Source organism: Nomascus leucogenys, chromosome 9 (assembly GCF_006542625.1).
Source record: "Nomascus leucogenys isolate Asia chromosome 9, Asia_NLE_v1, whole genome shotgun sequence".
Classification (NCBI taxonomy): Eukaryota; Metazoa; Chordata; class Mammalia; order Primates; family Hylobatidae; genus Nomascus; species Nomascus leucogenys.
The window spans coordinates 19,409,719-19,425,700 of NC_044389.1; the positions used below are offsets into that span (position 1 = coordinate 19,409,719).

At 33.6% G+C, this 15,982-nt stretch overlaps 1 protein-coding gene across 2 annotated transcripts in view; it reads left to right on the plus strand.

Annotated features, from left to right (window-relative positions):
• KCNT2 (potassium sodium-activated channel subfamily T member 2) overlaps positions 1-15,982 on the plus strand; it is a 394,167-nt gene that overhangs the window by 112,542 nt on the left and 265,643 nt on the right. For both annotated transcript variants that reach the window (XM_030818707.1, XM_030818708.1), the window contains exons 2-3: positions 7,211-7,290; positions 9,597-9,696. In XM_030818707.1, the coding sequence (XP_030674567.1) occupies positions 7,211-7,290; positions 9,597-9,696 (180 nt within the window). The remainder of the gene's footprint in view (positions 1-7,210; positions 7,291-9,596; positions 9,697-15,982) is intronic.

The following is a 15,982-nucleotide window of genomic DNA, read 5'->3' on the forward strand; positions in this document are numbered from 1 at the left end:
CATTTTAGCCAGGCTGGTCTAGAACTCCTGACCTCAGGTGATCCACCTGCCACGGCCTCCCAAAGTGCTGGGATTACAGGCATGAGCCACCACGTCTGGCCCAAAGTTTCCTTTTCTATAAAGTTGATATCTACGTTACTAAAGCAAAAATCAAATAAATTAATAATAGTATACTTTCTTTATAAACATTTATTAAAATCATAGATAGCTAAAGGTACAAATAAATAAAATCTAAATTCATAACCTATTTACAAAATCTGTGGGGAAATGACATTAATCATAAGGTAGATTAAGTTGGAATAAGAAAGAGTTCCCAAGGATTCACCTCACCATAAACCCAAGTTTTGCATCCTCAGATGTTATAACATAAGGAAGAAAAATAAGATTATTTTATCTCTCCTACCATACTATTAGTTCAGAGTCCTCATGGTTTGTACCAAAGAAAAAATTGGCTACTACATTATGCCTTCATTCAGGAATTTATCTCTTAATCTTTAATGTCCAGTAGGTCCTAACTAATATGTGGAATGCTAATGATATAAGCATGGACAAAACTCAATATGGCCCTTGCCCTCATGGAGTTTACATTCTAATGAATAAATGTGGTGTGACTGAGAACTGGTATTGTCTCCATTATAGAAAAAGACTGTATTTAGGACTGCCACAATCTTGGTGCTTGAAAACATTAGAAGTTTATTGACTGACAGTAATGGAGGCTGAAAATTTGAACATAGGGTGTAGGCAGGGCCATGCGCTTTACTAAGGCTCTAGGAGAGGATCTTTCCTTGCCTTTTCCAGGTTCTAGTAGTCCCAGGTGTTCCTTGAGTTTTGAAAGTATAACTCAATCTCTGCCTTTGTCTTCATATGACCATCTTCCTTCTGCATATGTGTCTGTGTGCAAGTTTTTCTTTTCTTATAAAGACATCTGTCATATTCGATTAAGGGCTCATCCTATTATAGTATACCCTCATATTAATTTAACTAATTATGTCTGCAATAACCTCATTCCCAAATAAGCTTGAATTCTGTGGTCATGAGAGCTAGGACATTTTCTTTTAGGGGAACATAATTCATTCCATCACAATGACCTTAGAGAAAGTAGGAGTAAACTGAAAATAATGTGATACATTTGGAAAGGTATAATTTTTATTTTTGTTAGTAGTGAAAACAGAGTGAGAGAACCTTGGCAGTATACTTTCTCCTTACTGATCAAAGTCAGATCACCAAACATGGAATTAGCAGGATGCCACAATCTAGAAGCACAGAAATAACTCCAGGTGAAAAGTTCTTAGAAATGCAAGTTGTACTGGGAGCTATGTATATTAACTTGCCATTCAGATGTACATTTTCCAAAGGACAATGAACATCAAATAAATAGAGAACAGGACTTCTGTGCATCCATTGAATCTGCCTGCTGAGACCAGAAGGTCCAGGCAGATAATCCCTTGTTTGAGATGAGTACAGTAATAAACATCTTATATATGGACTCCATGACCAATGTTGCAGAATCAGAAGAAAGAGGGAGGGAAACAGTACTTGGTAGTAAGAAGTAGACACAGAGGAAGAACCTTCCTCTGATAATGATCTATGTCTACTGTAAGATTTAAAAGGGACTGTCCACAAAAGTTTGACATCCTAAATAGGTGTCAAGGCACCGGCCCTAGAAAAAAGCAAACTAGTGTTTCTGAAAGAATGGTGCATTGACAGCCTGTCTCAGAATTATTTTTTGTGTTATTAAAATGATGAGGCCTAATTTAAATTTATTGAATAAGAATTTTAAGAGTGAATCAGGGAAATTGCATTTTAACAAGATTCCAGGTAAATTTTACATTGAACTCAAGTACCAGAACAAAAGAATAAAAGGAAAATGAAAAAAAAAGTATCAAATTAAAATCAACATTAAGGTAGTTGATATCATTAGGAAAAATTGATGACAGTTGCAAAAAACATCTCTGCAGTATCTAAATTGTTTCAGACCATAGAAAAATCTGGAGTTTTTCAATTCATATTCGAAGATAACAGAATAATCTAAAAAAGACATCACATCATTATGACTGTAGAAGAAAAACTCCTGAAAAAGTATAGGAGAATGAATCCAATAGTAAATTACCTAAATAGTTTACCATCACAAAGACAACTTATTCCAGGATAGACAAAAACAATTGCATCATAGGAAAACTGTTGAAGTAATTCACCAAATCAGTACATGAAAAGAAAAGCAACAATATACTATTAACTTGATAGATTCAATATAGGTTTTTTTAATAACCATCAATACTCATCCATTACTGATATAATTTTTAGTAAAGTGTAAATATTTAAGCAATCCCAAGATCAGCAAAATACAATTGTTCCTCGGTAGTCATGGGGATTGGTTCCAGGACTTCTGTGGATACCAAAATCCACAATGCTCAAGTGCCTCATATAAAATGGCATAAGATTTGCATAATAATCTATGTACAGCCTCCATTATACTTTAAATTATCTCTAGATTACTTATAATACCTAATAAAATACAAAAGTTATGTAAATAGTTGCTATACTGCATTGCCTAAGGAATAATGGCAAGAAAAACAGGTCTGTATCATTAGGAAAATTAGGAGGGAAATAGCACTTAGTAGTACCTAAGTACTACTAAATACCTAATAAAACATGAAAGTTATGTAAATTGTTGTTATATTGTATTGCCTAGGGAATAATGACAAGAAAAACAAGTCTGTACATGTTTAGTACAGATGTTGTTTTTTGTTCTTCCCAAATATTTCCTGTCCTCAACTAGTTGAATACATAGATGTGGAACTTAACGGATACAAAGGGCCAAGTGTAATTAATTACTGCTAAAACACTAGAGGCATCCTCTTATAAGAAAGGGACACCACAATTATTTGACCTTTTTTCCCCCTCAAAAGTGCTAGTCAATGTAGTAAGGCATAAACAATGAAATGTAAACACAGTAGTTCCTCAAATAATGCCATTTCATTCAACATTGTTTTGTTATAACATTGTTGAGAAAAAAAATCTATTCCTGATTGGGGTGACTGTCTGTGTGGAGTTTGCACATTCTGTCCATGTCTGCGTGGGTTTTCTTCAGTTACTGCAGTTTCCTCCCATATGCCAAACATGTGCAAGTTAGGAGAATTCGTGTGTCTAAATGATCGTAGCATGAGTATTGATGTTTGAGTGTGTCTTGCAATGTGATGGCGTCCTGTCCAGGTGGGGTCCTGCCTGGTCCCTTGAGCTGCTAGGATGGGCTCTGGCCACCTACCACCCTGAACTGGAACAAGTGGGTAAATAACCTTGCTTGTTTTCACTAATCTTTCTTGAATGTATGTATAGCTCATATGTATTTCAACCTTTAATATCAAAAGTATTTTGGTCTTTATTTAGAAGTTTGGTGACATTTTTGTGGCCAGTAGAAACCTAACTCTTGTTTACAGCAATTAGCCTATGGTAAATTTGGATTTGTTATCTATCATTTCTTTTCTTTTCTTTTTTTTTTTTTTTTTTTTGAGATGGAGTCTTGCTCTGTCGCCCAGGCTGCAGTGCAGTGGCATGATCTCCACTCACTGCAACCTCCGCCTCTCAGGTTCACACCATTCTCCTTCCGCAGCCTCCCGAGTAGGTGCCCACCACCATGCCCGCCTAATGTTTTGTATTTTAGTAGAGCCAGGGTTTCACCATGTTAGCCAGGATGGTCTCGATCTCCTGACCTTGTGATCCGCCCGCCTCGGCCTCCCAAAGTGCTGGGATTACAGGTGTGAGCCACCGTGCCCGGCCTACCTATCATTTCTCCTAAAGTCACAAAGAAGCTATGGATGACATTAAGTGAGTTCTTACTGTAGAAATATTAAAGAACATGTTCATAACTGTCTGTCTAGCAAACCCAAGTAATAAATGTGAAAAAAAATCACATGTAAGAGAGGTCAACATGGTAGCCATTTCCAATATCAAAACCAAAAAGTTAAAGATTGGAACAAAACAGTTTTAAAAAGCAACCAAAATTATAAAATAGCCAGAAATAAGTGTCACAAAGAATATATAACATCTACCCGGATAAAATGTTGTTGATCAACATAAAAATAACTATTAAATAGCAAGAACATATTTCAATAGAAGATACCACCTAATAATGATTGGAATTCCAGTATCTTTTTAAATAAAATAAAATTGCTATTATTGTATTTGAATAAATGTAACAGAATTACCTTAAATTTTAGCTTTTGTATAAGCCTCTGACAAAAATGACATCTTAAAAAGTGATGAGAGCAGATTTGCCATAAATCAAAACTCTGTGATTGTGGGGAAGGTCCAGAAAGAGTACACTAACTTAGTGTAAGAGTACACGAAAGATTACACTAACATAGTCTACTACTATTTTTTTTTAAAGTTGTATAATTTCATGTTTTAGCATAATCCATGTTTCTCAATGATTATATTGACTCAGCGAGATCGCCAGATTCATTAAGAGTTTTACTTCACATAATTTGATAATTACATTGGGATTAGTAAATTATTTAATGAGAGACTTCACACCATGCAAAATTGCCTTTGCTCTCAGGAAAAACAGCCAGTGGCTCGCATGCTGTTGTCCAGCCTTTGGCACATTTATAGGTATTGGAGAGCTCTCCACGTTGATGGCCATTTCACAGTTGGATAATTCTCATTCATAATTTGTGTATTGAATATTAGTTCTGTTTAATAGAGAATCACATTATATGTCATTCCATTTTAATAATGTTGGTAACTGAAATATTTAAAGACAACCGTGACTCCTAACTCTTCATAATTATGAATTCTTTCTAGTTTCTTCTACCTTTCCATATGTGATATGTTTTCCAGATTCCTCATTATTTTTGTTAAGGCTTTAGATGATCTCATTTTAGTTAAAAAATGCTTCTCTGCGCCTGTAATCCCAGCAGTTTGGGAGGCTGAGGCGGGCGGATCACGAGGTCAGGAAATTCAGATCACCCTGACTAACACGGCGTGGTGGCGGGCGCCTGTGGTCCCAGCTACTGGAGAGGCTGGGGAGAAGAATGGCGTGAACCCGGGAGGCGGAGCTTGCGGTGAGCCGAGATCGCGCCACTGAGCTCCAGCCTGGGCGACAGAGCGAGACTCCGTCTCAAAAAACCAACAAAAAAAGGCTCCTCTGTTTCGTATCCAGTACTGAACTCCAATATTATCTGAAAAATGGACTCATTCTTATAAATTTGGTAATTCTAGGAAGCAAATCTGCGTGGCCTTTGCTGAATTATTTTTGTAACAGCCGTATGTCCTCTCAAATTTGCTTATGTACCATAACAAATTTCAACTAATTTAGCTTTATCTCACTATTTACAGTTACTATATTTAAAATGAACTGACTTCTCATTTGATAAAAAAGGGAAACAGATCCAATAATGCATTTCCAAGACACCGATGAAGTTTCGTTTCTGTATGTGTGTGCATGGACTTTTGTAGTATGTATATGTATGTCGATTTGTAGGGTGTGCGCATGTACATGGGCGTGCAGATGGAAATAATCTGCTAAAAGATATCATTGCCATTTTAGTGGCTTCTTTAGAACTTCTAAAGAACTTCTCCAGCTTCTAGACCGGAGAAGTTATCAACTAAAGGGAATCTTGCTTATTTTAAAACAATTTCATTTAATATATAAGGTGAAGAAAAAACAAAGTGAGAATATGATAACAAGGAAATAAAAATAGAAATATATTCTTTAGAGAGAAGATATAAAAGAACATTCAAGTATTTTAGAAGATGCAACACATACATTTTGATTCGTAATTAGTTTTAAAAATGCCCTGTTGAGGGGAATATCACACACTGGGGCCTGGGGAAGGGATAGCATTAGGAGAAATACCTAACGTAGATGACAGATTGACGGATGCAGCAAACCATACACATGGCACGTGCATACCTATGTAACAAACCTGCACTTTCTGCACATCTATCTCAGAACTTAAAGTATAATAAAATTTAAAAAAAAATGCCCTGTTGCTTTTGTGACACAAGAAATTGCTTTTAAACTATTCGTGGTTTTCCTTGAATAAGCAGGGTAGTAGAGAGTTTATGAGATAATATAGCAGTGAAATATTTCTCAAATGAATGAGCAGCTTTGTAATGTCAGTTGTTTTTTTTCTCCCAATTTTCTCTAAGGTATCTACTCTTGCAAAAAAAAACAAAATAAAAAATCTCCCCCCCCCCCGAAAAAAAGACCCCCAAACCTTATCTGTCTTACGTGAATTACATTTTCAAAATGTTACCATATTAGGAAAAATGAAATTAAATATTTGTTTTTGTGTAAACATTAAAACCCATTCTTAGCTGTTTTTGAAATTCTAACTCATAATAAATATATTTGAGACCGATTAAGGAAATTGAGTATTATTTACAAGTTACCTTGCACTGAACAAGATTTCTCTTTTCACTTAGTATTTTGAAAATATTAATTGTGCCTTATCAAAGGGAAACTGTTTGCTAGAATTTAGAGTATTTATTAAAGTACTGCTATTATTTTAGACTGTTGATATTATTGTATAGTGGATCAAATATATAATACACAGTCTATTAATTGAGTTGTTTGCTTTATAATCTATCTGTGGTAACTTTAACAGTTCTATTTGCCTCTACTACTTCTTGGTTGATCCGTAAGTAGGAAGGTAAAGTGTTATAGAGTATGGTGTCGTAAATAGGCTCTAGGTGTAGTGAAGAATTGATTATTAGGCCCTGCCCTTTAAAATTCTGAATAAGTAGATCTGGCGTGGTGGTGCCCAAAGTGAATTTTTCAAGCGGTCAGTTAATTCTTACAGCAGGGAAAAAAATGGGGAAAGCACTGATTCAAACCCATTTCAAACACATATTAAAGACTTTTGCATTATTGCTATTTTGAATAATCCATGCTACTCATTGCATTCATTAATACAAATAATTGAATTGACTATGTATAATATTTAAAATGATTCTATCTTTAAAAGTAGAAAATAACTGCTTCTCTATAAATCAGTACTTTACTCTGTTCTCATTCTCCATGGCAGGGAATTTACTAAAATATATAATGCATTAAATCAAATAATTTATTATATAATATAATAATAAATATATTATTCTTTAAGTTAATTAGAAAACTACAGATCAATTTATATTTGTTGATCTTCATGAAAATAAAGATATGATTGCTTACATACATTTACATGTTTTTATTTTCTGTTTGCAGGGTACAAGTTGAATTCTATATGAATGAAAATACATTTAAAGAAAGACTAAAATTATTTTTCATAAAAAACCAGAGATCGAGTAAGTTATTCATTTCATTCCCCTCTCTGTTCGTACATATATTTACTTCAAAATATTTCAACTGTGTGATCTTTTGCAAAATACTTTTTAGACAGAGGAATAAAATTGGTTATTTTTTCCAGCAGGTGGTAGAGTAATAAAATTGGTTATTTTTTCCAGCAGGTGGTAACATTTTAGAAAAGTATAGGCACTACATATAGTGATATTAATGCCTCTTGAACATCTTCAATTCTCCAAATGCCATGTTAATAAGTAGACTTCTGAGTGGACTATCTGGATTAGTATAAACATTGAGGAAAAGAATTTAAATGAGGGTCCTTCCGTTTTAACTCTAAATATTGTATTTTCAAAAAGCTCTGACAGACCACAATGGGAAACAATTGTCTGATTTAGGGAAGGGAATGTTTAATATTTCCTAATCATTCCAAATAATAAGAAACATCTAGGCTGCACTGAAATATACAGATTCCTATCTTTCGTAGCCTAGAGATTTTGAGCCAGGAAGTGTAGGGTAGATCTCAGAGTTTAACATCCCAGTGATTCTTAGCATCAGACAAATGTAAGAAAGTAATAAAGTAGAACTTCAAGAATACAAAATTGGCATAGTCACTGTCCTCCTGAGCCTCTTCAAGGTTAGGAGTGCCGCTGATGCTTGTTGCTTCCCATAAGGCCATATATGTTTAAAAAGCCATATGTAATAAGCCAATATGCAATTTTTTTTCATGGTCATTGCTTAAAATGTCACAAGGAATGGAGAGGCCTGCATTAGTTGGTATAGACGTTAAGCTCTGTGAATTTTGACCTCCAAATCCTCTTGTTGAAATTAAGTTGTGCCTCTGTAGGTAGGATTCAAAGAGAGAAGCTTGACTTGTGGGCAGTTATCCAAATACTGATGATAGAGAATATTTCAGTATCTAAGTCATACTGCTCAGATAGTCTTAATGACAGGCTGGCCTCAAGGTTAAGACTGTTAGTAACTTCTGCTTTTCTAACATGGTTGTTCAGAATATCTAAGGAAGCCCCATAAATAGATATTACCTAAAGGGGTCACATCATCTGAATAGTTTCCCTTATTTCAGTACTAACAGTCCTATCTTTCCAGGCCAAAAAAGGTGGATGCATTGTTTGAATACTTCACCCATAGTCAGCTGCAACTAAGCAGTTATTTGAGGAGGCCTATTTCTATAAAACCAGCACAATTCCATTAATAATTTGAAAGATGTTTTAAGGAAGTGAACCCATAAAATGTATTCAGCATTTTAATTGGAAAACCTAGGGAAAATTTCACAAATGATAAGCATTAACCTTTTCACTGGTAAGAACTGTTACCACAAGTACACTCACAATAGCAGAGTAGGACAAAAAAAGTGACATTTCATTTCTAGATTTTATTAAGTAATAATTATAGGAAGGCCTTTATCAAAATTTTATTCATAATGCATGAATCAGATATCACAAGGTAATTACAGGAAAGATAATGCTCATATTAATCAGACTTTATGCATATTTTGCTTAATCTTAAATACTCTTCATCATCATTGAATATTACAGGCTGCATAATTGTGACCTACACAGTTTAGAAGATACATACATGGCAGCTTTAATTCCCACAAAAGTTTAAGATTTCATGGGTATTTTAAATAGTTAAAAATAGAATTTAATTTATTGATTGTGTGTGTATGTGAGAGAAATGGAGAGATTGATCTTGTGTGTGTTTCTCAGGGAATGCTAGTAAGATTTCTCTATACTTATATAATATATATTATTATATAATGAATAATTATATATAATATAGCATTATAATTATATAGTTAATATTAAATATACAACATAGAACTATACAAATATAATTAATTTCTTTATAATCAAATCTACAAGATTCTGTTAAGGTATAAGTTTTATAACTTGGCTTGTGAATTTGTAAGCAGCTAGATTTTCTAGCCAGTTTAACTTTACCCCAAAATTTTTGGATATATAAAATGCTTAAACTTATAAACATACTTTAATCAACCTTGATTGGACATAAATTTTGTGGCTTCTGAATGTTCAAATGTAGATTTACTCTTTTTATAAAATATGCACTCTCCTTTGCAGTTCAAGTATTCTATCAAACTCACTTTTTGTTTCAATATTCAGGTAATTATAATTCAGCCACCAAGAACTTCAGAGAGTTTAGACAATTATAGTAGTGTAGCTTCTAAACACAATTTAAGTGCTGTATTTAAAGTTGATATTTTTGACAATTCTTTTTAGTCTTTTGTGAACTAAGTTCAAATGAAAATCAAACTTTTATCATTTGTTTAAAGGTCTAAGGATACGCCTGTTTAATTTTTCTCTCAAATTACTAAGCTGCTTATTATACATAATCCGAGTACTACTAGAAAACCCTTCACAAGGAAATGAATGGTAAGGTACCTTTTTCTGAACTTCAACAATATTATTTTGATTATTTTGAGTTGTATCACATTTTAAATTTAAAGCTTGTTGTATAGAGCTTAATTTCTAAGGTTATTTTAGGTGTTTGTCACAAATAAAATTGATCTGATTTACAGGCACTACATAATTCTTGTAGGTTCTTTGTAAGTATCTTTTATTATTTTTCTGTTTGTCTGATGCTAATATTGGACTGTTAGGCATAAAATTGTATTGCTAGCCAAAGTGCATTAGGTAGTTTTTGTTTTAAAGTGGGTAAGTCTCTTTAAAGATCCGAATGTATTTTTGTTCTTGATTTTCGGATACTCCCAAAAGATTTACTCTTCTGCATGACAGTTTTATATTTTCATAATAATAAGTAGTTAAACCTTCAATGGAAACATTCCATCATATATTGGGAAGGATAACTATCTCAAGACTCAGTTTTAACCTGTGCAGTTCTTTATCTTATTTGAGTTAAATGACATTGAAGTATTAACTTGACTTATTTTGTGCTCATAATCGTGTTGCTCTTATTAAATTATATTTCTAGTCATTTGTGGATTTTCCTTTTTAGGCTCTGCCTTTTGCTAGAAACAGTAGGGAAAGGTACTGGTGTGTAATTGTATGCATAATATTTATCTAATCATCATCCTGGACCCTTGTCAAGCCTACTAAATTTACAATGATTTTCAAAGCCGAAAACTTAAATTTGATGACTAACATCTATACAATTATTTCTTCATATGCAAGTCTGCCTTAAGAAAATTAAAAAATGAAATGATCAAAGTAAAATGGAAAGTGAGCTCATAATATGCATTTAAATGAATTAGTTACCCCTCAGATTGTTTAGGTAGTAAAAATGATTCTGTATTTGTTTAAAGGTTTGTATTTATTTAAAGGTATCTGTGTTTATTTAATGTTAAAGATTAATAAGTGAAGTTTTATTTAATAATCTATAATTCTTTATAAAACTATTTAATGAAATATAATTATGAATATTTCACTGTATTTTTATTACTTAGCATGTACCAGTCACTTTGCTATTTGCAAAGATGTAGAGATGCATAGGAACATTCAGTACCCTTAGGGAACTTTTAATCTGTGAAAAGGTTGTTTATTTTGGAGTTCCTGCTATTTCTGTCATTAGACTAGTTTTCTTATATGTGTTATTTTTTTCAGTATATACTTCATCTTATTATTCTCACTTTATATATGAAGAAACAGAGGTTTTCTCATATTTGCCACTCTGCTTTGAGACCCTCAGGACTAATCTTATCATGCTTTTTATCTCTGTTTAAGCAGTGACCACAGGAAACCAGTGTGTTCCCATTCCCCCAAATTCCAACTGCATATTTAACTTTAGAACTTTGATGTCCAGACATTTCAGACTCACCGTGTTCCAATTAGCTTTTTCAGTGCTTTTCCACATCTCAATGAACGAAAACTCTATCCTTCCCCCAAACCCTGCTCTACTCACAGCCTTCCGCATTCCAGCGGATAACAATTACATCCTAAAAGTTGCTTGGACCAAAAGCTTTAGAGTCAATGCTTTACTTTTCTGCAGCATATACAAATGCCCTAGAAAATTCTCTCATTTCTACTTTCAAGATAAACCTGGCACACAATCACTTCTCAATGCCACCATGCTTGTACAAGCCACCTTCTCACACCTGGAGTGCTGCAATAGCCTCCTAATTAATTAATCCTGCTAATTCTACCTTTGTTCCCTTTTGATAGATTCTTAATGTAGAAGCTATTTCTGTAAAATATAAGTCACATCTTGATATGACTCTGCTCTGATTGCCAAAGTACTTACCACGGCCTTATATCTTCACAACCCACTACTCATCCCACACCCATTCTATCTGGTCGAGCCACACTGGCCTCTCTCTGTTCTTGATCATACCAGACACACCCAGCTTAGGTCCTTCATAGGGGCGTTTCTTTGTGCCCAGGATTCTCTTCCTTCAGATAACATAAGGCACACTTCCTCAGATAACATGAAGCTTCCTATTTAACATTGTAATCTCCTCATAAGACTCCGTTAGTAGTTTTCTTCTTTTTCTTTTTCTTTTTTTTTCTGTAGAGCCTGTTTCTCTTTTACATATTCTACCTAATTTTAGTCATTTATTTTGTTTTCTGTGGTATTCCATGAATACTAGAGAGGATATTCCATGACAGCAGGGATCATTGCCTGAATCCCCAGAGCTTGGCATGAAGTGGCAAACAATAGTTATTTGTTAAATGAATGAATGGATACATGAGTAAAAGAAGTTCCTTAGTAATCTAACTTTGGCTACTCCACCTCATCAGCCACCTACTCCAGCTATGCTGAACTACTTGAAGTAGCTTATGCACCTTTGATCTCCCTTCCTCTGGGCCTTTGAACATTCTTCTCCCTCTCCTGGGAAATTAGGTTTCCTGCTCCTCACAACCCACACTTTTTTGACTTGCTTCTGGACTCCAGGGCCTTCAGGAAAACAACCTTTTGGATATCAGTTAATCTAAAATCCTTATGGGTATTGTGCCCTGTAGCCCAGTTCCACTCTGGCTTAGGAGTATCTTCTGGGTACTCTCCCACATACTTCTCTCACAACAGCCAAAGCATTGCCCTTGATTTTACCATTCACTCATCAGTCCTTTCTACATGCTCACCAAGGGCAAGAACCATGCAGTGTTTTCCTCTGTAGCTCTCACACTAAGCACAGGACTTGGTAGGTCAGTGAATGCTGCTGAATTAATGAAATGATGCTCAGCAATTTTATTGATAGTGTGTTGCACAATAAAAATGATTGAGGACTACTGTCTGGAGATGTCAGTGTTATTAAAATGGTTCATGTAACAAATTATTCTACAATCATATCAGAATTATTTTTAAAATGTGGTGATTTATAAATAAAAAGTACGCTAGCAAGACCTGAAAATCATAAAATGAGGCATGATGGAATCCTTCTAAGGGTAAAAGGGCATTTGGTGGGTGTTAGCAGAGTAAAATTATATTATTTGAAAACATTAAGAGGAACAAAGTTTCCTACAATTAACTTCTATGTAATATCACTAAGAATATTTGGCCACAATTGTAGAGGATATACATTTGAAAAATCAGATTACAGTAATTAAAAAATATCTATGGTTCCATTTTGAATACAATGTTCTGTTTAGTTCCCATTGTCAGTGCAGTATTGGTTAATGAAAAACAGAAGTCGCCTTTATGGGTGCAGGCTCTATTTTAAAATAATGAGGCTAATTAAGCAAAGAGATTTATTTAATTAGAGCTTCTGACATGGTAAGTCTGCAGATATTTTGTGCTGCTTTGCTTTATTTTTAAATCCCTTTCAGCAATCAAAACTGATATGAAAACATTATAATATGGGAAAACTGAATAATATGAAAAGAATTTTACTGTCAATATATGATGTGTGAATGGCAAACTGTGATGTACACACAATGTGTAGTAAATGATTTAAAGATGTTAGGAAAGGAAGCACACCTGCAGCATGTAGTTTATAAATTACACTGAAAGATGAGCCGTCAGAATTAACTCATTGCCTGCTGATGCTTACAGTTCATCACTGTGTCCAAACTCATGCATCTGTATCTACTTTAAAAATTGTCGAAATGATTATTAGTTTTTAACATCAAGTGATAGAGACACAGGTAAGAAGCACATGAACAGGCTTCTATTTTATGGTATTTGGATTCCATTTAAAATCAACGCCTAATATAGCAAACTGTGTGTTTAAGTGAAATTCAAATTTTAAATATTATTTTTTCCTCAGGGTAACGACTATTAAAGGAAGAAATAGAATTTTGACAATAGCTCTTAAATATTTGATGATCAATAGGAATGAATATTTTAATGTAGACCTTTTCTTCTTTTTTGTATATTGATTATTTTTTAGATTGAAGTAGGACAAAGTTCTCTAACAAATCTCAAAAATTTAAAAGCATATTTTTGTTTACTGGAGTCTAATACTGGTGTTTTTGGTCATTGTGAACCTTTTCTCCATATAATGATTCACATACACAAACATACACACACAGACACAGACACACACATACACACACACACACACATACTCCATAACATGGTAGGTATTATATATATGTACAAGCCCCCTGCATTTTGTGATTATGTATTGTCCTAAGACCAGAATCTTTGCATCCTGATTTCAAAATGAGAAAGAGAGCTTGGAGAAGGCATATATGTTTTTAAAAATTATTGGCCAACAAATGACAAGCATTACTTTTGCTTGTACTTCATACTCAGGTCCCACATGAGAACCAGTTATATTATCATACCTTGACACAAAGACTGAGAAATGTAGTTGACTGAAGAGTGACTTTTTTGCACTCGACTCTATGCCATGGAAGGGGGAGAATGAATGTTAATTAAAGCCAACTCTGTCACAGCCAATGTTATGTCTGGTGGAAGGGCCCTTAATGTCCATTCTTTCAAAGAGTTAGTCATCAGTCTTCTCTGTAACATCCTTGATAGTTGGTTGTCGAAACTGGGATTAAATGTTTCCAGTGTTTTGAAAGGATTCAAATACTGAAAAGTCTTTCTAACATATTGGCAAGACTCATATGCTTTCATATTTTGGTCACCTAGTTTTTGGATGTGTATTAAATATTTTATGTTTGTCTTGAAATGTGGGCTTAGTATCATATCTAGTATCCAGATTTTAGTGTATATTATGGTCAGGGGAGTTGTATAATTTACCCTCCCGTTTTATTTATTATTTGTTAATACATTACAAGCTTATATTAGTTTGTTTTTGAGCTATCAGTCTTTGAGTTCATCTTGGGTTTGTGAGCAACATATTCTTTCATATGAATTATGTCCTGCATGTTAACCCTATTACTTTCAAATGCTTTGTTCTTCTGCTAAACATATTCACCTCCTGACTCCCACCTCCTCTGCCAAAGCTGCTCTCACACTTCTACCCTCTATTTTCCTACTTTTAAGATGGTTCATAAGTGTTCTGGGAAAAGTGACTGAGGCTACATTATTAAGTTCCTATATTTAACTTTTGCTTTTCCTTCCATTGTTTGGTATGGTTCCTTTAGTTTTCATAATAATGCTTCATACATGAATTTTGTCAACAGGATAGTCTAATTCAGAATAACTAAATGATATATATTTGGGTTTTGGTTTGCATTTTTTTATTTAATTTTTTATATTTTTGAAAAAGGAAATTTGTTTATTATTTAAAAATGTTTCATGCTTATTACAATATAGATATATATGGCAAGGAAGTAAACATTATCTGAGATCACAACACCTAGAATAAATACTTTTAGCATTTTTAAAGACTTCATTTGCAAATTATCTCTACACACAGACATGTAGGTAACATACACATACTGGTATGACCTAAGGTAATATTTTAATGACTTTTTCCTCATTTGTAATGTTTTTGTTGTTTTACTTGATGATGATGATGCATCTGCTACTTAAATTCTCTTCTTGTTAGGTATTCAGGTAGATTCCAGTTATTCTCCTGCTATAAATAATACTGAAATAAATATTATTGTGCATGTTTTCTTTCTTCCTAGTGTTTTTTTATCAATGAGATTAAATTTTCACTTGAAATTATAATTTGGCTGTCAGTTTTGGTTTCACTTCTCATTTTGGAGGTTATCTCGGAATGGGCAGATTAGATCCCACATTCTTTTTTTCATGATAAATTCATTTTACAAAGGAGGGCTTGAACACTGGTTTTTACCAAAATGTATACATTTCCTTCTATGTATTTATCCAATTTAATGTTAAAGAAACTGATAAAAGTATGTCTTTCCATTGGAGATCTCTTTGAAATTTATATATGAGATTTGTACAATTTTTTTTTTTTTTTATTGATTCTGAAGCCTATTTCACAAGACATAGTCGAGCCTGGAAAATAAGTATGCCTTTTTTTAAAACTCTTATTTAAATTCTTTATGACATTTCAATTGCCTACCAATATCACAGACCAAAGAAAATGCCATTAGTTTGAGGTAAACAGATTTTTTTTTGGAGTTTTAAAAATATGAAGTTGATTGTACTACAAATTTCAGATATACACATTAGAAAATTATTTCATTTGGACCCTGTAGAAAAGTATTAATTTCACCAAATCTGCTATACTCGCAGTGTAAAAGTCTTAAACTAACTTTATTATTACTTTTTCTAAGTTCCTTCCCCTCACCCCCCAGTCCCCAACAGGCCCTGGTATATGTTGTTCCCCTCCCTGTGTCCATGTGATCTCATTGTTCAACGTCTACTTATGAGTGA